Source organism: Delphinus delphis, chromosome 1 (genome assembly GCF_949987515.2).
Source record: "Delphinus delphis chromosome 1, mDelDel1.2, whole genome shotgun sequence".
NCBI classification, from domain to species: domain Eukaryota; kingdom Metazoa; phylum Chordata; class Mammalia; order Artiodactyla; family Delphinidae; genus Delphinus; species Delphinus delphis.
Genome location: NC_082683.1, coordinates 4,218,749 through 4,241,327, shown reverse-complemented (window position 1 = coordinate 4,241,327; position 22,579 = coordinate 4,218,749). Strand labels below are relative to the sequence as shown.

The following is a 22,579-nucleotide window of genomic DNA, read 5'->3' as shown; positions in this document are numbered from 1 at the left end:
CTTTTGATTTGCATCTTTGATGGCTGAAGATGTTGAGAATCGTTTCATGTGCTTCTGGGCCATTTGTGCGTCTTCTTTGGAGAAATGTCATTTCAGATCCTTTGTCCTTCTTTAATGGGTTATTTGCCTTTTTGGTGATTCCTGTGTTTATCTGGGCAAAGCATCTTCTTCCCTCAGTCAGACCCCTCAGGCTGGGGGCGTCCTGCCTATCCCAGGTGACAGGTGAGGCCCCGAGAGGCTCAGTGCCTCTGAGGACATCCTGCTTCTGGGCACAAGTGCCCTCTAGTTTACTAGACATGCCTAGTTTACTTCCTGGCCCAGTGTGCCTGTGGGCAAGTCCCTTACCCTGCGAGGTAGTGACCACCGCCCAGGGCTACTCAGAGCACGTGGGTCACTGGCCCTTTGCAGGATCAAGAACTGACTCAGCGTGGGGGAGGCACGTGGCCAGTCAAGCAGCCTGAAGGCCGGGACCACACCCAGCCGTCCTGGCTCCTAGGCTGGGCCGCCACCTACCTCGCTTCCCGGCTTCCAGATGGGAGGCACCCCGCCCCCCCCCGCCCCCCGCATGTAGCTCCGTCCTGTCGGCCCCTGGCTTTGGCCTCACTGGGCCCAGGGTCCTCCAAGGCTCCTCACATTGCAGGCCTGGCCTGGGTGCTCTCGCTGACCTGGTTCACCTGTCCTTCTGCAGGTGCCGGGCCCAGGATCCTCTCTGATGCCCCATTTTCTGCCCTTCTCCCCCTCCCTGCCCCAGCTCACCTGTCTCACCCCGTCTCCCTTGATCTTTCAGACAAAATGGAAGCCCAGCTGGGCTACTTGGAAGAGAAGGAGCTGGGGGCGCAGAAGCCAAAGAAGCCCCCAGAAATCCAGGTACGGAAGATGCAGGTGTCTGGGCCCCTGTGGGATGGGGGTGGCTCTGGGGACCTTCTCAGGCCTTGCCCAGGCAGCTGTCACTCGGGCCTCCTGGTTCCAAGTTCGAGCCTCTGTGTCTGGGGAGCGGGTTGGGAGCACGCAGTGGGAGCCGGGAGAGTGCATTCCGAGCCCAGCACGCCTTCCCTGCCTCCACTCCTGTTGAGGCTCCAGGCCCTGCAACTCCCGAGTCTGTCCTCCCTAGGCCCTGCCAACTGCCCTGGACAGAGCGGAGGGTGAGGACAAGCACGAGAGCTCGGATGGCAAGGAGAGGGCCCGAGAGGATCGACCGGAGGAGATGGAGAAGGCCCAGCCCTCCCCAGAGCAGCTGCTGAAAGGTGCGGGCTTCCACCCTGATGCAGTGTCAGGCCTGGGCCAGAGAAGGCAGCCAGGCCACGCTCTACCCCGTCTCTCCCTGGCCGGGTGGCGGACTGTGCATCGCTCTGTCCCAGCACCATAGGTCCCAGGGTGAGGGGAGAGCCAGGGGCTCAGTTCTCTACACGTGGGTTTTAACTTTTCCTGTTGTACAGTTTGGGAGTTATTGGGCTACATCTTTTTTTTAAAATAATTTTATTTATTTAATTTTGGCTGCATTGAGTCGTCGTTGCTGCGTGCGGGTTTTCTCTAGTTGCGACGAGCGGGGGCTGCTCTTCGTTGCAGTGCGTGGGCTTCTCATTGCGGTGGCTTCTCTTGTTGCGGAGCATGGGCTCTAGGGTGCGCGGGCTTCAGTAGTTGTGGCTCGCGGGCTCAGTAGTTGTGGCGCACGGGCTTTGTTGCTCGGCGGCATGTGGGATCTTCCCAGACCAGGGCTCGAACCCATGTCCCCTGCATTGGCAGGCGGATTCTTCACCATTGCGCCACCAGGGAAACCCGGGCTACATCTTTTTATTAGTTATTTCTGAATCAGTGGCCTCGTGGTCTGAACACATGAGTCTGTATAATATTGTTTTTATATGATACTGTTGAAACCTGCTTTCTGGTTTAATGTGGTCAGATCTTGTAAATGCTTATGTGTGCTTGAAAAGAATGTTTGTCCTTTCATTGCTGGGTGTAAGGTTCTAAATATATGCATTAGATCATTATGTTGTTCAGATTTTTTTATATCCTTACTTATTTTTGGTTTGCTTTGATCAGTCACGTCTGAGAGACTTGTGTTAAAATCTCTCACTGTGAGTGTGGGTTATTCTTTGTTCTCGTAAGGCCAGATTTTGTTTCGTATAGTTTGGGATTGGGTTGTTAGGTGCATATTGGTTCAGATTTTTTATAATTTTCTGGTGAAGTGTTTCTGTTTATTATGTAATAACCTTCTCATCCCTCCTGATCCTTTTTGCTTTAAGGTTCATTTAGGCTGATTTGGATTGAGCTTATTTTTGTTCAGTATACACTTGGTGTATTATTATTTTTTTCTTTCTTTTTCGCCATGCTGTGCAGCATGTGGGATCTTAGTTCCCTGACCAGGGATTGAACCTGGGCCCCCTGCAGTGGAAGCGCAGAGTCCTAACCCCTGAACCACCAGGGAATTCCCATACTTGGTGTATTTTTTCCTATCCTTTTACTTATAAGTATAAATAAAAACTTTATTGTGATATAATTCACATTCCACACAGTTTACCCACTTAAAGTATATCATTCAGTAGTTTTTATATATTCACAGTGTTGTAGAGTCATCAGCACAATTAATTGTAGAACATTTTCATCATTCCAGAAAACCCTATGCCCGTTAGCCCATTTTCTCGTCCCCACAGCCTGTGGCAATCACTAATTTACTTTCTGTCTCTTTGGATTTGCCTGCTCTGGACATTTCCTATAAATGGAATCATAAAATATATGCCTTTTTATGTGTGACTTCTTTCACTAAGCACAGTGTTTTCAAGGTTCATCAGTTTTGTACCATGTATTGGAACTTGGTTCCTTTTTGCTGAATAACATTCTACACTGTGGATAGACCATATTTTATTTTCCCATTCATTAGTTGATGGACTAACCCAACATCAGTTGGGTTATTTTGCCTTTTGGCTATTATGAATAATGCTGCTCTGAACATTTGTATATAGGTATTTGTGTGGACATAGATTTCAGTTCTCTTGGGTATATACAAAGGAGTGGAATTGCTGGATTGTATGGTAACTCTAATATATTGAGGAACTGCCAGATTGTTTGCTACAGTGGCTGCACCACTTTACATTCCCACCAGCAGTGTATAGTTTTCCAATTTCTCCACATCCTGGCCAACACTTGTTATTATCTCACTTTTTGATTATAGCCATCGTAGTGGGTGAAGAGTCATAGCTCAAGTGGTTTTGATTTGTATTTCCCTTCTGTGTAAAGATGTTGAGTATCTTTTCAAGTGTTATTGGCCATTTGTACATTTTTGCTGGAGAAATGTGTTTTCAGATCCTTTTGTCCATTTTTTTTTTTTTTTTTTTTTTTTTGCGGTACGCGGTCCTCTCACTGTTGTGGCCTCTCCTGTTGTGGAGCACATGCTCTGGACACGCAGGTTCAGTGGCCATGCTCACGGGCCTAGCTGCTCTGTGGCATGTGGGATCCTCCCGGACCGGGGCACGAACCCGCGTCCCCGGCATTGGCAGGGAAGCCCCCTTTTGTCCATTTTTTAATTGGGTTATTTGTCTTTTTATTATTGAGTTATGAGTTCTTTATAACACATGTTTCATATCAGATGTGGTGATTTGCAAGTATTTTCTTCCATTTCTTAATTTTTAATCTATCTATAATTAAGTTTTAGGTATATCTTTTGTAAACAGTATATGGTGTGATTTGTTGTTTTAAATCTAATCATAGAATCTCTACCTTTTAGCTGGCAAATTTAATCTTGTTACATTTATTGTAATAGCTAGGTATTTGGATGAATTTCTACTACTATTTTGTGCTTTATATCACCCTTGCCTTTTCTTCTTTTTTTCTCCTGACATCTCTTGGATTGATCACATTTTCTATTTTCCCCTTTTCCCGTCAACTTATTTGGAAGGTTTACAGTCAATTCTATCTTGTACTCTTAAATTTTTAACATGTCACCTCCTGAATGCTATAAGGACTGTAGGCAACTTTAGCTCTGACGCACTCCCTTTTCCTCTTCCATGTGCTGTTGCTTCTTTCTAAAAGTTTTGTGTTTGCTTGTTTGTTCATCGTTGCTTTGTTCAGTGTCCTCCTTCCCAAAATACACCTTTCAATGGTGCTTTCAGCAAATTTCTGTGGATGGCAAATTCTCTCATTATGTGTTATTTTTCCTTTACACCTTATTGTATTTTTCTCGAATAATAGCAGAATTCGAGGTGGGATAGGGGTTTTCCCTCAGCACTTGAAGATGTTATTTCTTTTGTATTCTGGCTTCTGTTGTGCTGAGAAGGCTGCTCTCAGGGTAATTGCTGCTCCTTTGTAGGAAACCTGCCTTTTCTGTCTTTCCTAACACGGAAAGACCATTTGTAAGATACTCCGTCTTTGGTCATGTGCAATTTCACAACAATGAAATTTTTATTTATCCTGCTTATGACTGACTGTGATTCTTTCTTTCTTTTTTTTTTTTTTCTTACTGACTGTGATTCTTAAAGCTGAGTGTTGTGTCTTCTGTCGGTTATCAGCAGATTCTCAGTCACTCCTTCGCTGAACGTTATCTTTCCTCCCATTATGTTTATTCTCTCCTGGCATTGCTCTTACTCATCAATTCATCCATTCACCCAACCAATACATACTGAAGGCCTGCTGTGTGTTGGGGGCTGTCCTAGGCTCTGGGGACACAGACAGTGAACCAAAGCCAGAGCCTTCACCTGGAATTTGTATTCTACTGGGGGACCCAGGTGATCAGCAATAAGCACAAGTAGGTCTTGTTCAATAACAGACTCCAAATGCAATGAAGAAAAGCAGGGACAAGGTTTGTGAAAGAGGGAGGCGACGTGTCTTTCACATCTTTTACTTTTTTGTTTCCTGTTTCTCTGCAAGGCTTTTTGAGTCATCCTCAGATCTAGCTTCAGTTCCTGCTTTCTTTGGTACAGCTGTTCATTTGTATTATTTTCTATGGTTGCAAAACAAATGATTACCAATTTAGCAGCATGAAGCAACACCCGTGTATTGGCTCACAGTTGCCTGGGTCAGAAGTGTGGGGTGGTGTGGCGGGGTTCCCTGCCAAGGGGCTTGCAAGACTGAGGTCAAGGCATTGGCTGAGCCGAGTTCTCATCTGAAGGCTTGGGGGAAAATCTGCTTCCAAGCTCCTTCTTGCTGTTGGCCGACTTCAGCTCCTTGGGGCTGGAGGACTGAGGCCTCCTTTGCTGGCTCTCAGCTGGGGGGCCATTCTTAGCACCTAGAAGCTGCCCACGTTGCTTGCCACGGGGCTTACTCCATCTTCAAGCCAGCAACGGTGCGCCAGTCCCCCTCAGGCTTCAGATCTCTGACATCCTTTTCTGTGACCATTCAGAGAAAACTCTGCTTTTAAAGGGCTGGTGTGATGAGGTCAGGCCCACCTGGATAATCTCCCTCTTTGAAGATCACCTGTGCCTCATCGCATGACCTTCTCAGGGGAGTAGAATCCCTCACATTCACAGTCCTGACGACCATGTACAAGGCTTGTTCTCCAGGGCCAGGAGGTCATGAGGACGTCTTAGAAATCTGCAAGGAGATGTCTAAAATGTTAGCGATTATGTGTTGCGTTTCTAGAAGTTTTATCTGGCCTTTTCTACTTCCTTTTTTTTTTTTGATTTGTCTTTTCTTATGGATTCTCTTCCTTTTTTATCTGTCTGGCTGTGGGTATCGTTTTCTGAGTTTCATTTGGGTGCATCTTCATCAGAGATTGTTTTATCCATGAGAACCCATGTCATTCCTGGGTAGCAGGAAATGTCTCCCCTTCTGTTTCCATGAAGCCCAGGGCCTAGTGGTCTCGCTAGTGACTTGGCTGGCCTGGGCCCAGTCTTTATGGCACAGTTCAGATTCCACGGCCTGCATGCCTTGGTGTTGGGTTTGGACCCTCACTGGGGGCTTTCTGCCCCCTAGATTCCATGTGGGAGCCAGGCTTCCTCAGCTTGGCCGTGAGCTGGCAGATGGAACTTTCCCTCTTTTGCAGAGAGCACAGCAGCTGGAGGGTGTCGGTTCACTGGTTTAATTCCAGTTCTCTGCATCTCTGGGGCTTGCGGCCTCATCCTTCCTGTCTGGCGTTGAGACCCAGCTGGAGCCCCCGGGCCTCTTCCTGGTGTCCAGTCACCCTCTGCCCAGGCCCCCAGCATATGCTTCTCGCGCTTTGAGTTTCCATTCACTTACGGCACCTGGCAATTCCCTTTTCTTCTTGTGAGCGCACCCTGTGTTTTTATCATGTGATAGATACTGCCTGACATTTCTGGGTGTCTGTAAGAGGGGTTTTGTGTTAACGAAGGCCTGACGTGTTGCCAGGACTTTGAGTCCTCTGGTTGTCATTGTGGTAGGGAGGGTTCGGAGACTGTGCCTTGAGAAGTTTGGGGGGAGGGTGCTGCTGGGATGGGCGGGTGGGGTGAGGTCCCGCCCCCACCCTGCCTCCCAGAGAGCCCTCCCTGGTGGCACCTGCTGGACTTCTGAGTAAGATGATGGAGAGGATTCCGTGCATGGCTGAAGCAGTGTTGGGAAGCCACCAGCCCGGAGTCTCCTCTGCCCTTCTGGACCCCTACCCACCCTGTGAACACACTTTGTCTTGCAGAAGAAGTGCTTGCTGAGAAGGAGAAGATTCTGGACAAGTTGGAGCTGAGCTTGACTCACAGCAGAGGCGATGGCAGTGATTTCAGGCCAGGTTTGGGGCTCTTGCATGTGCTCTGTCCTGTGTCCCTTGGTCCCCTTGGCCCCAGGCCCTGATCAGAGCTGCTGGGTGGGAGCCTGGACTCAACAGCCCCTCAGGGGACAGACCCTCCACCTCCTCTCTCCTGACCCCTCCTGTGGCCCCGGCCACCGCCAGGAGGAAGGAGAGCTGATCATAGAGTTTGGCCTAGAGCATTTGGGGTTTAGCTGGCAGCCTGTATCCTTCTAAGTGCTGGAATGTTCTGGAACAGTCGTCCCCAGATCAGAGCCCCAAGGCGGCACTGCCCTCCTTCAACATAAGCTGCATTTTCACAGTCCCCCACATCCCCCCCCGTCCCCAGGTGGTCCTGACTTGGTGGAGGGACACTCAGGCTTGGAGCAGCCCTCCCTGCTCAGGATGGAGAGAGGGGGCTGCTGGCTTGTCTGTTTCAAATCCCTTTGGGCAGTGAGCCCCTTGCGGGTGGGGAGATGTGATTCCCGCTTGCCTTTGGGTCCCCAGTGCTTGGGGGAAAGCGGCCCCTGGGCACTGCCTTTGGGATGGATAGATGAAGGTGGGTCTGTCCTCCCACAGATGACACCAAAGCCGAGGAGAAGGAGCCCATTGAAACACAGCAAAATGGTGACAAAGAGGAAGATGAGGAGGGGAAGAGGGAGGACAAGATCGGGAAGTTCAAGTTCATGTTCAACATTGCAGACGGGGGCTTCACAGGTACTGGGGTGGGGCCGTGGGCAGAGAGCTGTGCCTGTTTGTGTCGCAGGCTTCCTGATGGTGGATTCCAGGAGTCTGGGCAGATGGCTATATTATACTAACGTGTGAATGGTTGACAAAAGTCCGCAGTATAACCTTTCCTAGTAACACTGGAACACTGAACCTCTCGGGGTGGGGAGATGGTAGAGGCTTTCCTAGGCCCACCTCTGTGGGGGCTGGGGGGCACCTCATTCTGCTTCCCTTGGCTGGCTTCCCAGAGCTACACACACTGTGGCAGAACGAGGAACGTGCTGCTGTGTCCTCGGGGAAAATCTACGACATCTGGCACCGGCGCCATGACTACTGGCTGCTGGCGGGCATCGTGACGTATCCTTGGCCAAGCCGGGCTGGGCAGGACTGTGGTCTGTTCATCTGTGGACCTCAGGGAGGCATGTGGGGCTTGTGGGGTGAGGAGTCAGGGGCTGGTGCTCCTAACCAGGTGCCAGGGACCCTTTCCTGGTGACGATGACAGTGACCGTGATCATAACGGGAGCTTGTCCCTTTATACTCAATACTCCATCGTCACAGCAGCCTTGCCAAAGGGTCACTACTACGATCCCCGTTACACAGAGGAGGAAACGGGTGCTCAGAGAGGCCAAGTGACTTGCTCAGGGACACACAGCCCTTCCATCTGACTCCACAACCAATGCTCCTAATTCCTACCTGATACAGACCTCACCTCCTCCCACTGATGACACCTGAAGGGTGCTTCACCATTCAGGAAGGCTTTCATTCATTCATTCATTCTTCAATTCCATCTTTACTGATCACCTGTCATGTGTCAGGCACGGAGGATGCAGCCATGAACAAAACAGCCCCAAATCTCAGTCTACCCGGAGCTCACATCCTACTGGGGGTAGATGGCGAACAGCATAAGTTAGCAAAGTGAGGTTCAAGGAACATGATAAAGGGAGGATGGGCAAAGGGAGCTTTGTGGGTGGGGGTTGCCTGTAATGTGGGAAGGTCAGAGAAGGCGACATTGAGTACAGACCTCCCAGAGACGAGGAGAGGACCACACAGCTCCCGGGGGGAGCCGCCCAGCAAAGCCGGCCTTCGTGACGGCCTGGAGTGGGGCTGGTTATTATAACGAGAGGTGGAGAGCTGTAGATCGGGGGTCGGCAGACCTTTCCTGGGAGGGGCCAGGGAGGGGCTATTTCAGGCTTTGCAGAGGACTCCGCCAGTCTGCCACGGTAGCAGAAGTAGCCACAGTACGTTAACCAACAGGTGTGGCCGTGTTCCAATAAAACTTTATTTACAAAAACAGGCTGTGGGCCGGATCTGGCCTGCGGACCCAGTCGTGGAGGTTAAGATGCTTGCAGCCAGCCTGCCTGGGTTTGAATCCTGACTCTGCCCCTCACGGACTGTGGGACTTTGGGCAAGAAAACTGCGTTGTGTTTCTTGGTTCCCTCTGAAGGCTCTGGCGGAGGCCCCTTCCTGGTCTGTCCCCAGCTCCTGGTGGCGGCTGTCAGTCCTTGGCGTCCCTGGGCTTACAGCTGCACCATTCCAGTCTCTGCCTCTGTTGTCACTCACATGGCCTTCTTACCTGGGTGTCCTGTGTCCAAATTTCCTCCTCTTACAAGGACATCAGTCACTGGATTAGTGTCCACTCTCTCCCGGGATGACCCCTTCTTAATCTGATTACACCTGGAAATACCCTATTTCCAAATAGGGTCACAGCCACAGGTGCTGGGGGTCAGGACTCAGATGTTTCCATCCTCTGGGTTTTGGGGATGAAGGAGTTTATCTGATGAAGCCTCGGTGCCACGATTGGCCTCCTGGGGGCCCCTGTCAGTGGCAACTGATTGTCAAGTCATCCTCGTCCACGTGCTTATCTTGCAGCCAAGGTTAATGACTCTTTGGAGAGCACAAAGCCGGGGCGCCAAACCCCAGGCTGGTCTCCCGCCCCCCACCCCATGGCCAGGTTTGCCCTTAACGGTGCCCCACCCAGGCACGGCTATGCCCGTTGGCAGGACATCCAGAACGACCCGAGATACATGATCCTCAACGAGCCCTTCAAGTCCGAGATCCACAAGGGCAACTACCTGGAGATGAAGAACAAGTTCCTGGCGCGCAGGTTCAAGGTCAGTCCTTGGCAGGGCCAGAGGCTGGGGGCGGGGTGCTGCCAGAGGGCAGGTTACAGGAAGGTCTGGGGCAAAGAAATGAGCAAGCAGCAGCCCCCCACCCTGTATATCCGGATGCTGGCCAGACTGTCCAGGAAAGGGAGTCATTTAGTCCATCAACAAACAGGTGCTGGGTCCTTGCTCTGGGCCAGGCCCCACTGGGCGAGTGTCCCTGCCCTGGGTGATGGGTGTAGAGAACTCAGCTTGGGGCAGGCTCTAAGGAGTGGCCCAGAGGGTGGACAGCCGGTGAGGGGGTGTGTCCTTCTTCCCTGCTTTCCGTCAGAGCCTTGGCATGCGGGGGTGGGTGCTGGCGGAGGGGGCCAGGCCAGGGCTCAGTCCCTCCCCTCCCCCCACCCCCTCAGCTGCTGGAGCAGGCGCTGGTCATCGAGGAGCAACTCCGGAGGGCCGCGTACCTCAACATGACCCAGGACCCCAACCACCCCGCCATGGCCCTCAATGCCCGCCTGGCCGAGGTGGAGTGCCTTGCCGAGAGCCACCAGCACCTGTCCAAGGAGTCCCTCGCCGGGAACAAGCCTGCCAATGCCGTCCTGCACAAGGGTGAGCGAGGCCGCTCCCGGGAGGGGGGCCCGCCTACCTGGCTCCTGCCCAGCGGCTCCTGCCCCCCAAGTGGGGGCGTGGGGCTGGGGACAGGACATCAGATGGGACAGGCTGTCATCCAGCCTCTGCTCTTACCTGTGGGGAAAGCGAGGCCCTTGCTCTTCTAGCCTTTTTCGGAAGGTCAGCGCCGTGCAGGCCCTGGGCGGGGGGTAGGTGACGTAGAAGACTATTAAGTTGTACAAGCTCGTTTATCGAGCCTTGACAATATGGTTTATTTATTGATTTATCTATTTATTTTAGTGGAAGAGAAGAGGACCTTTTTAAAATTAAAAAAAAATTTTTTTTATTGGAGTATAGTTGGTTTACAATGTTGTGTTAGTTTGAGGTGTACAGCAAAGTGAATCAGTTATCCATATGCACATGTCCGCTCTCTTTTAGATCCTTTTCCCATACAGGTCATTATAGAGTATAGAGAAGAGTTCCCTGTGCTGTACAGTAGGTCCTTGTTAGTTATCTGTTTTTTATGTAGTCGTGTGTATGTGTCATTCCCAGTCTCCCGACTTAGGACAACATGCTTTAAATACGTTCTTTCTTTAATTCTTGTAATATCTTTAAGTGGTGAGGTTTCTCATCCCGTTTTCACGTCGGTGCTGGGGGAGGTGAAATAGTTGCTCAGGGTCTCCCGGGATTCACATCTTTGACCCTCGTGCTCCAAATCCTGAGGAAGTTCCCAGGCTGGTTAGGGGGAGGGGGTGAGCCAAGCTCACGTGAGGGTCCCTGGACTCTGCGGCCCCGCCGCTGCCTGGGAGAAGTTTCCTGAGGCTGCTCTGTCTTGGGCGAGGATCCGGTCCCCTGCGGTGGCCAGCGCTGCAGGCCTCCCCGGGAGCCAGGAGGCTGGCTGAGGGCCCAGAGGGAAGCCCAGCGTTGCGTCGGGGTTCCTGGCTGTCATCTCTGCAGCCCTCGGGCTGGGAGAAGCTGTTGGGAAACCGGGCTCTTGTCCAGCAGCCGGCGGGGCGCTGCTTGGCTGGCTGGGAGGGCCGGGTGAAGGGCGCCCCCTGGTGTCTGCTGCGCGGGTGCAGTAACAGCGACACAGCCTGGTAGCTAAGTACCCGCCTGGGTGCCCCGCCCCGCGCCTCCCCTTCCCTCCCCAGTCCTGAACCAGCTGGAGGAGCTGCTGAGCGACATGAAGGCGGATGTGACGCGCCTGCCCTCCATGCTGTCCCGCATCCCCCCGGTGGCTGCCCGTCTCCAGATGTCAGAGCGCAGCATCCTGAGCCGCCTGACCAACCGAGCCGGGGACCCCACCATTCAGCAGGTCAGGGCCGGCCTGCGCCCCGGCCCCAGCCCCCCACGCACGTCCTGGGCGCCCTGGGTGGGGGCTCGGGCCGGCGCGGGACTTGGACCTTTAAACCTGAGTCCTTGCCTCCAGGGCGCTTTCGGCTCTTCCCAGATGTACAGCAACAACTTTGGGCCCAACTTCCGGGGCCCTGGACCGGGAGGGATTGTCAACTACAACCAGATGCCCCTGGGGCCCTATGTGACCGGTAGGTGCCCGTCTGCTTCCGGGCGGCATGGGCAGGGGCGCCCGCGGGGCCCCAGCCGGCCCCCCCGCCTCCCCAGGCAAGCCGAGCTTTCCTCTCTTTGCCACAGATATCTAGCCGTCCCCGAGATTTCCCTCTGCTGCCGGGCTCGTTTCCAGTGGAGGTGAGGCCGCTCGTGGGCGCTGCGCCATCCCTTGTCCCTCCTTGGCTTGGCGAGTCAGGCCAGGCCAGTACGGGCCCTGGTCCCTGTGCTTCTTCACGGCCCTGGGGCCCGGGGGCCTCGCCCCTCCACGCTCGGGGACCGTCTTGGGGCCGGTGTGTCTTCCTAGGCTTCCAGACGCTTCCCCGGGAGCCTGGGGGGGCAGCACATGGCAGGGTGGGTGCACGTGGGCGTGCTCCTCTGTGTACACGCGTGCGTCTGTGCGCCGGTGTGTTGGTGTGCGTGCGTGACCCCGGCGGTGAGTCAGGGGCCGGTGCCCCCAGCCTGGAACCCTGACTCCACTGTTCTGCCTGCGCTTTCCTGCCGGGTGGTGGACGCCCTGGGACGTCACCTCCCCCCAACCCCTGCCCAGGACCAGGAGGGTGGCTCAGCGTGGGTGCAGCTCAGTGTTACCGGCTGGGAGAGGGTTTTAGTCCTGAGAAACCACCAGTCCGCTGTGGCCTCCTCTGCCCCGCTGACAGCGCCCGCTAAGCTGTGTGTCCCATCAGAACCTCTGCTTCGGTGCGGAGGCTCGGGGGCGGGGCTGTTCCGGACAGGCTGCTCCTTGGGGCCCCGCCGCCTCCACTCCCCAGTGTGGTCGTGGCCCGAGGCTGGGAGGTCTGGGCTGGGGGACCCCCTGCTGTCAGTTGGCCATGACAGGTCGTAGTGGGTGGTCTAGGGTGTTGGGTGCCACCCCCGTGGGGACCCGAGCACCCAGCTGTATGACCCGTGATCTGCCTCTTGCAGCCGCGCCTGCCGGGCCCCCTGCCCGACCCCCGCAGGAGAGAAAAGCTGCCACCTTTCTAGAGCCATGCCACCCGAGGACAGAAAGGGAAACGGAGAAATGCCACCTCGTGGGGACAAGGCCGCCTGAGCCCAGAAGCGCCACCCGGGACGCACCCCTCGGCCACCTCTGCCAGGATGGCTCCCTAGAGGAGATTTCGTTTCTTTGTACATCTTTCGCACTTTCCTGTTGAAGACTTGAACAAGTTTGTCTTGATAAAAGTTGAGTGACGTGTGGAGGACTCTGACTTGCAGCACATATGTCTCTCTCTGCCGACGGGTTCCAGACCTGAAGGGAAGCTCCTGGGAGCCCAGAGGCCGCCCACGGACTCGGCCCGGCTGAGGAGGGCGAGCTGCCCGCTCTGGGTGCCCTCAGTCTGCCCCCATCCCCCAATCCCGTCTGCACCGTGCTCCAGCCCCTTGCCCGTGAGGCCCCCCGGTGCCAGGTGGGTCAGGACTGGGGAACTGGCCGGCCCGAGGCTAGAGACCTGGCTGACGCCCAGGTCAGGCCAGGCTGCTTCCTGCAAGGCTGGAGACCACCAAGTATGTGCTGTCTCCGTGGGACAGGTGTCTGTCCCTGGCCCAGCCTGTCTCACAGGCCCTGGACTCTGTCGTCACCAGCGGAGGGTCTGTGGCCCCTGCCCTGAGTGGCCGGTCACTTGTTCCCCGGAGGGAAGGGGAGGGCAGAGCCTGCAGGTGTTGGCCTGGGGGCTGCCGGAGCCTTTGTCTCGGGCCTCCATGGGAAGGGGCGTGCCCTCCCTCTAGCGGGGTGTGGCTAGCGTTCCAGCGGGGAGGGTCACAGCAGCGCTGAGGGGGGCCCAGGAGCCCCTGGTCCTGCCCTGTGCCCTGGGAGGCCGGTCAGCCCCGCCTCCAGGTACACACACACTCCCCGTGCCATCTCCTTGTCGCAGATGTGGAGAAACCAGGCCACACGCTGGAGCCTGGACTTATCCCTCCCTCTCTCCTTGTCCCTGGAGAGGCCTTGATCTGGGCATTTGCCATCTGGGGTGGGCCACGACTGCCCTCGCTGTGTTCTCGGAAGGCTTGGGGAAAGCTTGGAGGCAGGGGACTGGCCCCAGTGGCCTCTGCAGTCTTCCCAGCTGGAGCACCCCCAGCTTCCTGCCTTGTTTCCTGCCAGTAACGCCCCACTGGAATCCTGACCCTCCTTCAGGCAGCTGGTGGTGCGCTGTGATGGCCCCAGTTTGGAGGAAGGGAGGGACGGGGCCAGGGCCTGGGCCTGTCTGTGTCTCATGTTCCCTGTGGCCCAGCCTGGAAGGGAATTCCGAGCCTTGAGCAGGGAGGGGCCTTCCTGGCGTGGAGCCCTGGGTGCAGAATCCCGTCTGAGAGAGACAAGCTGGACCTGGGCGTGGAGGCACCAGGGGGGTTCTGTTCCCTGGCCAGGACTGGGGCGAGGATTTGGGGATGTCTTGGGGACACAGGGCCACTGGCCAGCCCTCCCAGAGCCCAGATGTCCTCAACTGTAAATGGCTCTCCCTGAACCCCTAGAGGGCTGGACCCCCAAGGCCCCTGCCATCTCCAGGCTGGCCAACCCTGGCACTGCGGGTGGAGGATTGGGGGTGGGGGCACAGATGTCCAGGACACACGTGACAGCCGCTGACCCCGCCTCCCGGAAGGGTGGGGTCATTCCTGTCCCCTATGGTTTGTCCAGCGCCATGTGTACACACGTGGTCCTCTGACCCGTCCCCCCCGCAGAGGTTCCGGCTCAGGTCATGGGCAGCGTGACCGCCAGGAGCCCCCGACACGGGGCCCTGTGACTCCGCCCTCTCAAGCAGGCAGGCAGCCTGCCAGACTGGCTGGCCTGGTGGGGAACACAGTGGATGCGTCCTGAATGTCAGGTCAGGGGGCACATGGTAGAGGACGGGGGTCTGTGTTGTCCCCACTGCCTCACTCCAAGGGCAGGGGGTCCTTCCCCTGCCAGCCCTTGCTCCCCAGCAAGCTTCCCTCTGCCCTTCTGTTTTTGCTCCTTCCCAGGCCTCTGCCCTTTTCCTCTACCAGCCAGAGCCAGGCGCCCACGGATGGCCTGGGCCCCGGCACTGCCTGGTCCAGGAAGGGCTCAGCTCTCCAAGACCAGCACCTGGGAGGCCTGGGAGGGGGGCTGCGGACAGCTGGGGAGTGGGTTTCTGGCTGACTGGTTTTGGAGAGGAAAAAGGATCTTAGGAATGTTTTCTTCTTGGTTTATCAAGTTATTTCCTGCCGAAAGTCGTAGTGGTGGGGAGGGGGCGTTGGCCATCACGGTCCTCGGCATCTTCAGGCTGGGTTTGGTTTTTGCCGCGGGCAGGAGAGTCATCCTGTGCAAGCGGAAGCCGAAAGTGCCCGCGCTTCCGTTTCCAGCCACCCTATCATTTAGACCAGTGCTGAGTAGGCTTTCTGTTGATCCATCTTGGGGCCACAGTCTCGGAAGGCGTAGCTGGCTGGGCTCCTGGGTGACCAGGGGAGTTTGGGCTGGACTGACTGTGTCCGGGGGTCCCCTTGCACACGCCCACCATGGAAGCACATCCTGAGACCCCCTGTGCAAGGGGGCCCTCCCTGCAAGCCGCCTTCAGAAGCTCCTTTGTTTTCTGCAAGTGATGACCATGGTCCTGTTCTGCTGGTACCACGACCCGTGCAGCCACCTGCCCTCCTGCTGGTTGGGCGTCCCTTCCCAGGGTGCTCTGGGGACTCCCTGGGCCAGGTCAGGGGCTGGCTGAGTCTTGCCCCAGGGACACCTGTAGCCCTTGCTGCCAGGTGTTGGGTCCCAGGAATGCTGAGGGCCTGAGGGGATTGTGTAGAGGGTAGGCTCGGGGACCTCCGGAGTGTGCCCAGAGTGGGGTGGCAGGAAGGAGCTTAGCTGGGAGGCGGGGGGCTGAGGTCTTGGCCCGGCCACGGTCCAGGGTGCCCCCTCCGTACCTGCAGCTGACCTGTGCCGACCACTATCTCTGTCGAGGACGCTGGCTCTCGCCCCGTTTTATATTTCTGGAAGTTTACAGTTGTGGTGCATCAGCCCAAAGTCATTGGCTTGTGTTTTGGGATTTTTTTCTTAGTTTTCAGATTTTTTTTAAACAAAGTATTTTTTTAGGTGCGATAACCCAGAAAGGGCCCGTTGGGTGTGTGTGTGTCCTGAACCCCTGATACTGAGCTGGGAGCCTGAGCCTCCCATGGCTCCTCTGTGCCTGGGGTTGAGGGGAGGGGCCCACGCCCCTGCCTGGGCGTCGGTGCGTGGGAGGTCGAGGGAGCAGACGCCTGCACCCAGGCTGGCATCTGGCCCAGCTGAGAGGGGCCGGCCCCTTGCCTGGTAGAGCCCCCAGCTGGTGAAGGGGCCGGGGCGCTGGGGCGAGTCGGGACGGTCCCAGCCAGGCAGCCGGAGCTGGAGGCTGAGCCCCTGTGTGTAGTCACCTGTCCGGTCCTCGGGAGGATGTGTAGGAGGCTCGACAAAGAGTGTAACCGACCCGGTTCCCTTTACTTTGTACTCTGTGTATGTCTTGGTTTTCTGTGTTTTAATAAATCCTTTGGGAAAGGATTGGATCAAAGAGTGTGTTCCTAGCTTCTCACTGATCTAGGATGGGGGTGGCTGGGGAAGGATGTGAGGGGGATGTCATCTAAAGCCACCTCCCACCTGAGGAGACACGGCCCCGTGAGGCTGAAAGGCTCGCTGGGAAGGGGGCGCCCCAAAAAGGGGTGTCCAGGGGTGGTGCCCGCCCCTCCCACCTGCCCCCTGAAACAGCACTGCTCAGAGGAACACTGAGCCCCCGGAGACAGCCCACAGGCCTCCCTGGACCCTGACCTCTGTCCCCAGGCGGGCCCAGCAGCCTCCCACCAGCTTCCACCCCTGAATCGGGAGAGAAGGGGTCTCGGTGACCAATCTTTGCCTCTCCTCCAGGGCCCCTTTCTCCCAACCTCTGCTCAGCCCCTGCCGGCTGGCCTCTGCAGGGGGCGGCCTCCTCTCCCTCCCACTGCCCTTGGCCCAGCCCTGACCCCGAGGACCCCGCAAAGGAGGGGCGCAGACCCTGACGGGCTTGGGTTTTATTCTGTCATTCCATAAATACGCGCTGCGTCTCCACTGAGCGTCACTGGAAGTGCGAGGCATACGGCATCTCTGCCTGTGTAGGGGATGCAGTTAGCTGAGGAGCCACAGTCATTGAAGGCGGGGAGAGAAAAGGAGCACGTTATTTACATGACTGGAGAGAACAGAAGACAGAGCAAGCCCCCATCTCGTCCTCGGGACCTCAAATCTGCCGTAGATTCAGGGTGAAAAATGCTGGGGGCTCTGTGTGTCATTAGCAAGGAAGACTGGTCCTGCCCTGACCCAGACTGGGCCTTCTTCCCGTGGGGGGCACTGCCAGGTGGACCCCTGGGGGCACAAACTCTGCTTCAAGGGGAGGGTGAGAGGCTGGCTGGCAGCTGGGGCTCTTGGCGGGCTTCCCCTCAAGCAGGTAGGGTGCGGCTGGCTGGTCTGAAACCCGTGCCAAGCGGGGCCCAGGCTGCCCCTCCAGGGCCTGCCTCGGCCCAGCTCTTCTGTTTCCAGGCTCTGACCGCCCTTGGGCCCCACTCCAGCACCCCCGAAGTCGGGGGACCCTCCCTCAGGAAGCAGGGTGGCATCCCTCCACACCCACTTGCAGCGGGGATACAGAACCAGGCCGTGGATGGTGCCCCAGGGCTGGGAACCTGCTTGGGCCTTTGCGCTGGGCACTTCGGCCTTGGTAGAGCTCAACCCTGGGGGCCCTTGTCTCCCTCCGTCTGGGAAACATGCAGCCAGCGGGCTCGGCCTTCCTAGGTGTGGCTCATGGGGTGGGGGGGGGGTGGCAGGGCCCCGACTGCACGCCCTGGTCCCTCTTCCAGCAGTGGGTGGGCAGGGTGACAGCAGTGTGGAGAGGTCCCAGCCATCTCGCCAATGAGCGGCCGGTAACCTGGCCCCTGAGCACGGCCAGATGCTGGGACTGCCTGGCCCAGAGCACTTGGTCCCTGCCTGGATGGGCCTGGGATGAAAGCCGCCCCACTGCAGTGTCCTGCCCTCAGAGCCACATCCCACCGTGTGGTGGTGGGCAGTGGCTGTGGATTCTGCTGGGACAGGCTTGTCCCCTCCCCACACCCACAGGCTGAAGTGTGCAGGGGACTTGGTGAAGACGACCCCCAGGGGCCTGGTCTACAAAGAGGGAGAATGTTCCAGACTCCAGGGCCAGCACAAAGGTCAGGAGTGGAAGAAGGTCCCCCCTCCCCCCACTTCTGTGGCTTTCTTAAAGCCAGTTTCCCAGGCCTTGGCTCAGCCAGGACTGGACGGCGGCCCCTCTGAGAATAATGGCAGGGAGGGGCCTCTCTGAAGGGCAAAGCAGGATGGGCTATGTCTGCCCAAGGGCACGAGGGCCCGTATTCGGTGGGCTGGGGCGTCTGCAGAGCCTGGCCCCCAACTCCCACCCACCACGGCCAGCAAAGGCTGGGTGCCGCTCAGGACTATGGGGCTGCGCCTCCTGGCGGCCGGCCCGCCTCCCCGCCTCCATCCCTGCAGCCCCAGGCCCGGCTACAAAGTGGCTGACACTTGTGAATGTCCCGCCCTCCCTCCCTGTCCCCAGTCTGTTCCAGGCTTGGGGGGAGGGGGGGCTGGTGTGGACAGGAATGACCGACCCCAGCCGTCCCTCCGTCTTCGTGGGCTGTGTGGAGGTGTCCTGGGGGCGGCTCTGCTGCCCTGGTAACGAGCTCTGAGCACCCCACCCCACCCACCTGGTCTGCGGCCTCGCAGGGGGCACCGCTCCACGGAGAGGCTCCCGGGGTCTTTTCCTAGACCGCGGGGGCTGCTGCTGGCTGGCCCCCAGGCCCCAGGCACACAGCACAGAAAACCCCAGGGACTCTCCCTCGTTGAAGGGGTCCCAGCACGTGCTCTCTGCAGACCCCAAGGCCACCACCCCCCGGCACAGCAGAGGCTGGCTACCTGGTGTGTGGTCAGCAGCCAGTCCAGCTGAGCACGTGTGACCTCGGGGCCTTCTGGGGCGAGGACAGAGGGGCGGAGGACTGGGCGCCTGGCAGGGAGGGAGGGCAGGTGGGGCCCTGGAGGGACCTGGACTGGAGCCCAGGCACTGGGGCTCATCAATTGTTTGCGGGGAGGAAGCCAGCGGGGCGAGGAGCTTGAAATCAGAGCCCCCCAACTTTTTGTGCGTCCCAAACTGCAGGGCGAATCTCCCTGGATCCCTGCCCCTGCCAGCAAGGTGGCGGGGGGTGGGGGTGGTCAAGGGGCAGCTCGGAAGGCCCCTCGGAGACACACTGGGGCGGGTGGTTGGGAGAAGGGGCTGGGGGAAGAATCCGGGGTCAGGCCCGAGGAAAGTACCCGGAGCCCTTGGCAAGAGGGGGAATGAGGGAGACCCCAGAGGGAGGCCTGCCCTGACCAGGGCCCCGCCGAGGGGCCACAGGAAGAGGCAGACCCGGCTTCCTCTTCCCTTCCCCAATGCCGGGTGGGGTTCTCGGCAGAGGAGAGGCCGGCTCTGCCCGCCCCCAGGCCCCAGCTGGTCTTGGCCTGGCCTGGACTTGAGTCTCTGAGACGGCCCGTGGCTGGGCGAAAACATGGTGGTTTCCTGGAGGAGGAGCAGAGACGGCAGGCTTGGGTGGGACCGCACGAGTGCCTTCGAATCAATGCCGACTCCCCGACACGAACCCGACAGCGGTCCTGCGAAGCAGCGGGTGGTGTGTGGCAGCGACTTCTGCGGTCTCTTCCCGGCGACATCTTGCTGCGTTGTTTTGTTTTTGAAGCAAACCACACTCTTGACTTGGCTTCAAATAGCTTAAGCGAGCTAACAGAGAGGCTAGGAGGGAAACGGAAACCGTCCAGGCAAACGGCCGGGGGCTTCTTAGGATCTGTAGTCCTTTTTGCTGTAGGGTTTATTGCCCAAAATGCTATCGATCTCGTGGATAATGGAAGACGACAGTTTTGGAAGGACCTGTGTGCAAAGATGGGAGCTATTCAGAATCTACCACCAAGACTGGCCTGGCCTGCAGGTGAGGTGGGGTGTAACGGAGCAGGGCCCTGTGGGGCCTTCCTGGAGCACAGCTCCACCCCTCCACCCCACAACATCCTACGTACGCCTGCCTCTTATCTGTAGAAGAACTTTAGCCCAAGAATAAATTTAATCGGAGAAACGAGAAAATGAAAAAGCAAAGAAAAGCAGTCAAATGGGACAAAATAAGAATGGTTTAGCCATTAAACAAAGTCAAGGGCTTTTAGTCCCTGTGCAAGGGCTACAGGTCATATTCTGAGCCATGTCCTTTGAGCTGTTTTGCAGCTACTGAAACCCCACCAGGTGTAAAAAGTAACCGCATGATGACCAGACTGTAGCCATGAAACAAGCTACATCCTGCACAATTCCAAGAACTGGCCTCAGGGAAATGGGAACAAACTGACCCTGGAGTTGAAGATTAACTGTACTTAAAACAATCAGGTGGCCCTGCTCAGATGACCACATGACCAATTTCAAGATGACCGTCAGAGCTAACTGTGCTGCTCTGTACATAGCCTCCTCCCTCCGCCCATAAAGCACCCCTGAAACTCCCCTTTAAAAGCTCTTGCCCCCTGATCAACACGGGGAAATTGGATCTTTGGGACGTGAGTCCACCTTCTCCCAGGATCACCAGCTTCCTCAATAAAGCTACCTTTCCTTTTACCCAACACTTGTCTCTCAGCATTGGATTTTTCTTTTTTTTGGCCGTGCCGTGCAGCTTGTGGGATCTTAGTTCCCCAACCAGGGATAGAGCCCGTGCCCCCTGCAGTGGAAGGGCAGAGTCCTAACTGCTGGACCTCCAGGGAAGTCTCAGTATTCGGATTCTTGAGCGACGAGCAGTTGAACCTGAGTTCTGTAACAGGGGGACATTCTTCCAGCCGCCCGCTGGCCCCAGACTGTCCTGCTCTCATTGCATGCGGCTCCTGAAGCAGATGGGGGCCATGCTGCTTCTGTACTCCAGAAGGTTTGGGGCAGAGGGAACCTGCCCTGGTCTAAGCTCTGCCCCTCAAATGGAAGGACAGCGACGGCATAAAATGCAGGTTCCAGGACCAGAACACCTGATAATCCACACCCCCAAACTGCTTTTTCCAGCCGTCTTGACCTCAGCCAACAGCAACATCCCCCTTCCAGGTGACAAACCCCAGGGGCTGTCTGACCTGCTATCCCGCACCCTCACATCCAGTCTGTCAGCCAGTCCTGTTGGTCCATCTTCCAGAACATCCAGATGATCCAACCAGCTGTCCGTCTGCACCACGGCCATCCCTTGCCCCGACACGGTCATCACTTCCCAGCAATCTCCGTGCTTCCCTTCTGCTCCCCAAACTTTTTCCTCCACTCAGCAGCCAAAGAGCGAGAGGGAGCCTTTTAAAATCTAAGTTGGACCCTGCCCCTCCTCTGCTCCCATCTCACTGGACCATTGCGGAAGTCCTCAGAGGGCATGCGGTGGCCCGTGGGTCTGCCCCCACGCCGAGCTCATCTCCTGCCCCTGCCCCTCTGCTCCCGGCCTTCTGGCCTCACTGCTGTCCTGGGCTCGTGCCCACCCTGCGCCTTCACATCAGCCTGGAGCGTTCTTCCCCCGAGTATCTGCACTGCCCACTCCTCATCCTTCAAGCCTTTGCTCACAAGTCACTTTGTCAACAAGGCTACCCTACGGCCCCCTTCAACCTGGGTCCACGGCTCCCCCCCGCCCCGCCCCTGCTGGACACCCCCGACCTTGCTCCAGGTTTCTTTTTCCAGAGTCCTTATCACCCTCCGACACATATTCTATCTTATTTCTCGCATTTAGTGTTTTCTGTCTGTTCCAGCTAGAAAGCCAGCTCTTCGAGAGCAAGGCTTTTTGGTGGTTCACTGCTGTAGCCCAGGTGCCTTGAACAGTGTCTGGTATGTAGTAGGTGCTCAATAAGTACGTGCTGGACAAGTGACTGGCTGAGACCCTGAGCTCTGCCCAGGGCCTGCAAGGCTGGCGGCCCCCACTCACCTGTATTGCTCCAATATTCTCCATCAGCTGGTCTGCGCTGGAAGCACCCAGGAGCACGGAGCTGACCCCCTCGTTCCTCAGGCACCAGGCTGGGGGGCAGCAAGACCAGAGGTGAGGGAGGCCCACCCACGGCAGGGCCCTCTCTGGCTCTGCCCCGACCCTGCCTAGGCCAGCCTCCTGGGCATGGGGCTGAGGGTGCCCAGGAGCGGCATGGCAAACCAGGGGCTCAGCAGTGCTGGGGGGACCCTGGCACCAACTGCCGCCAGTGGAGAGATGGCCCAAGTGCTCAGGGACCCACCCCCATCCTCTCCCCATGAATGCGGGAGCCCGTTACCCACAGCTGGCTGGTGGAGGGGGTGTGGCCCGAGCACTCAGGGACTCCCGACATCTCCCGGGGACACCGGTCTCCACCCTGCTCCCCAGCCTCTTACCTATGGCCAGCTGGGGGAGGGTGCAGCCCAGGCGCTCGGCGATGGCCTGCAGCTCCTTCAGCTTGGCCTGCTGGCGCCGGCCCTCCTCACTCAGGATCTTGTCCTTCAGCCACTGGTAGCCCTGGTTGTGGGGAGGAGGCACAGCACAGCCCACAGGTGAGGGCAGGTCACCTGGACCTCTGTGTGCATGGCGCAAAATGATGATTGGGGGCACGGCGGCACCCCCCGGCCCCGGCCTAACCACGTCCCGCTGTGGTCCAGACCTGGGCAGTTGGAAGGATGGGAACCGTTGCATCTGAAGCCTGTGGGCTGTCGGGGAGCTGAGGCCAGGCCCCTGAGCCTGGACAAGGAGGTGGACAAGCCGACCTTCCCTTCTCCTGGGAGGCTGGGCGGCCCAGGAGGTGTGCCCACAGCAAGGTCAGGGAGCCCCCAGGGAGGCTTGCTGGGGGCTGGGCAGGAGTGGGGGGGCAGGCCATCCTGCTCTCGAATCTGGGGCTCTGGTCTCCAGTACTGGCTCTGCCCCGGCCTGCTCCTTGACCCCCAACCCCTGCAGCCTGTAGACCCTCCTGAGT

The 22,579-nt window shown here is 57.3% G+C and overlaps 2 protein-coding genes and 1 non-coding gene across 4 annotated transcripts in view; 1 reads left to right on the top strand and 2 right to left on the bottom strand.

The window, feature by feature from the left end:
* The window catches only part of CHD5 (chromodomain helicase DNA binding protein 5), a 65,849-nt gene extending 49,592 nt beyond the window's left edge, over positions 1 to 16,257 (top strand). The window contains exons 32-43 of one of the 2 annotated variants that reach the window (XM_060013357.1): positions 788 to 867; positions 1,112 to 1,244; positions 6,578 to 6,667; positions 7,244 to 7,381; positions 7,639 to 7,747; positions 9,369 to 9,501; positions 9,903 to 10,098; positions 11,250 to 11,413; positions 11,528 to 11,642; positions 11,749 to 11,802; positions 12,586 to 13,188; positions 13,318 to 16,257. In XM_060013357.1, the coding sequence (XP_059869340.1) occupies positions 788 to 867; positions 1,112 to 1,244; positions 6,578 to 6,667; positions 7,244 to 7,381; positions 7,639 to 7,747; positions 9,369 to 9,501; positions 9,903 to 10,098; positions 11,250 to 11,413; positions 11,528 to 11,642; positions 11,749 to 11,756 (1,166 nt within the window). In that variant the 3' untranslated portion in view covers positions 11,757 to 11,802; positions 12,586 to 13,188; positions 13,318 to 16,257. The remainder of the gene's footprint in view (positions 1 to 787; positions 868 to 1,111; positions 1,245 to 6,577; positions 6,668 to 7,243; positions 7,382 to 7,638; positions 7,748 to 9,368; positions 9,502 to 9,902; positions 10,099 to 11,249; positions 11,414 to 11,527; positions 11,643 to 11,748; positions 11,803 to 12,585; positions 13,189 to 13,317) is intronic. The other variant, XM_060013362.1, reaches the window with a different exon arrangement.
* TRNAG-UCC (transfer RNA glycine (anticodon UCC)) lies at positions 2,353 to 2,425 on the bottom strand. Its single transcript has one exon. It is a non-coding gene; the product is annotated as a tRNA-Gly (tRNA).
* A 366-nt stretch (positions 16,258 to 16,623) lies between the features above and the next one.
* KCNAB2 (potassium voltage-gated channel subfamily A regulatory beta subunit 2) overlaps positions 16,624 to 22,579 on the bottom strand; it is a 97,241-nt gene continuing 91,285 nt past the window's right edge. Inside the window, exons 14-16 of the mRNA XM_060013348.2 lie at positions 22,008 to 22,128; positions 21,577 to 21,665; positions 16,624 to 19,541 (exon numbers count right to left, since the gene is read on the bottom strand). Coding sequence (XP_059869331.1) covers positions 19,452 to 19,541; positions 21,577 to 21,665; positions 22,008 to 22,128 — 300 coding nt within the window. The 3' untranslated portion in view covers positions 16,624 to 19,451. The remainder of the gene's footprint in view (positions 19,542 to 21,576; positions 21,666 to 22,007; positions 22,129 to 22,579) is intronic.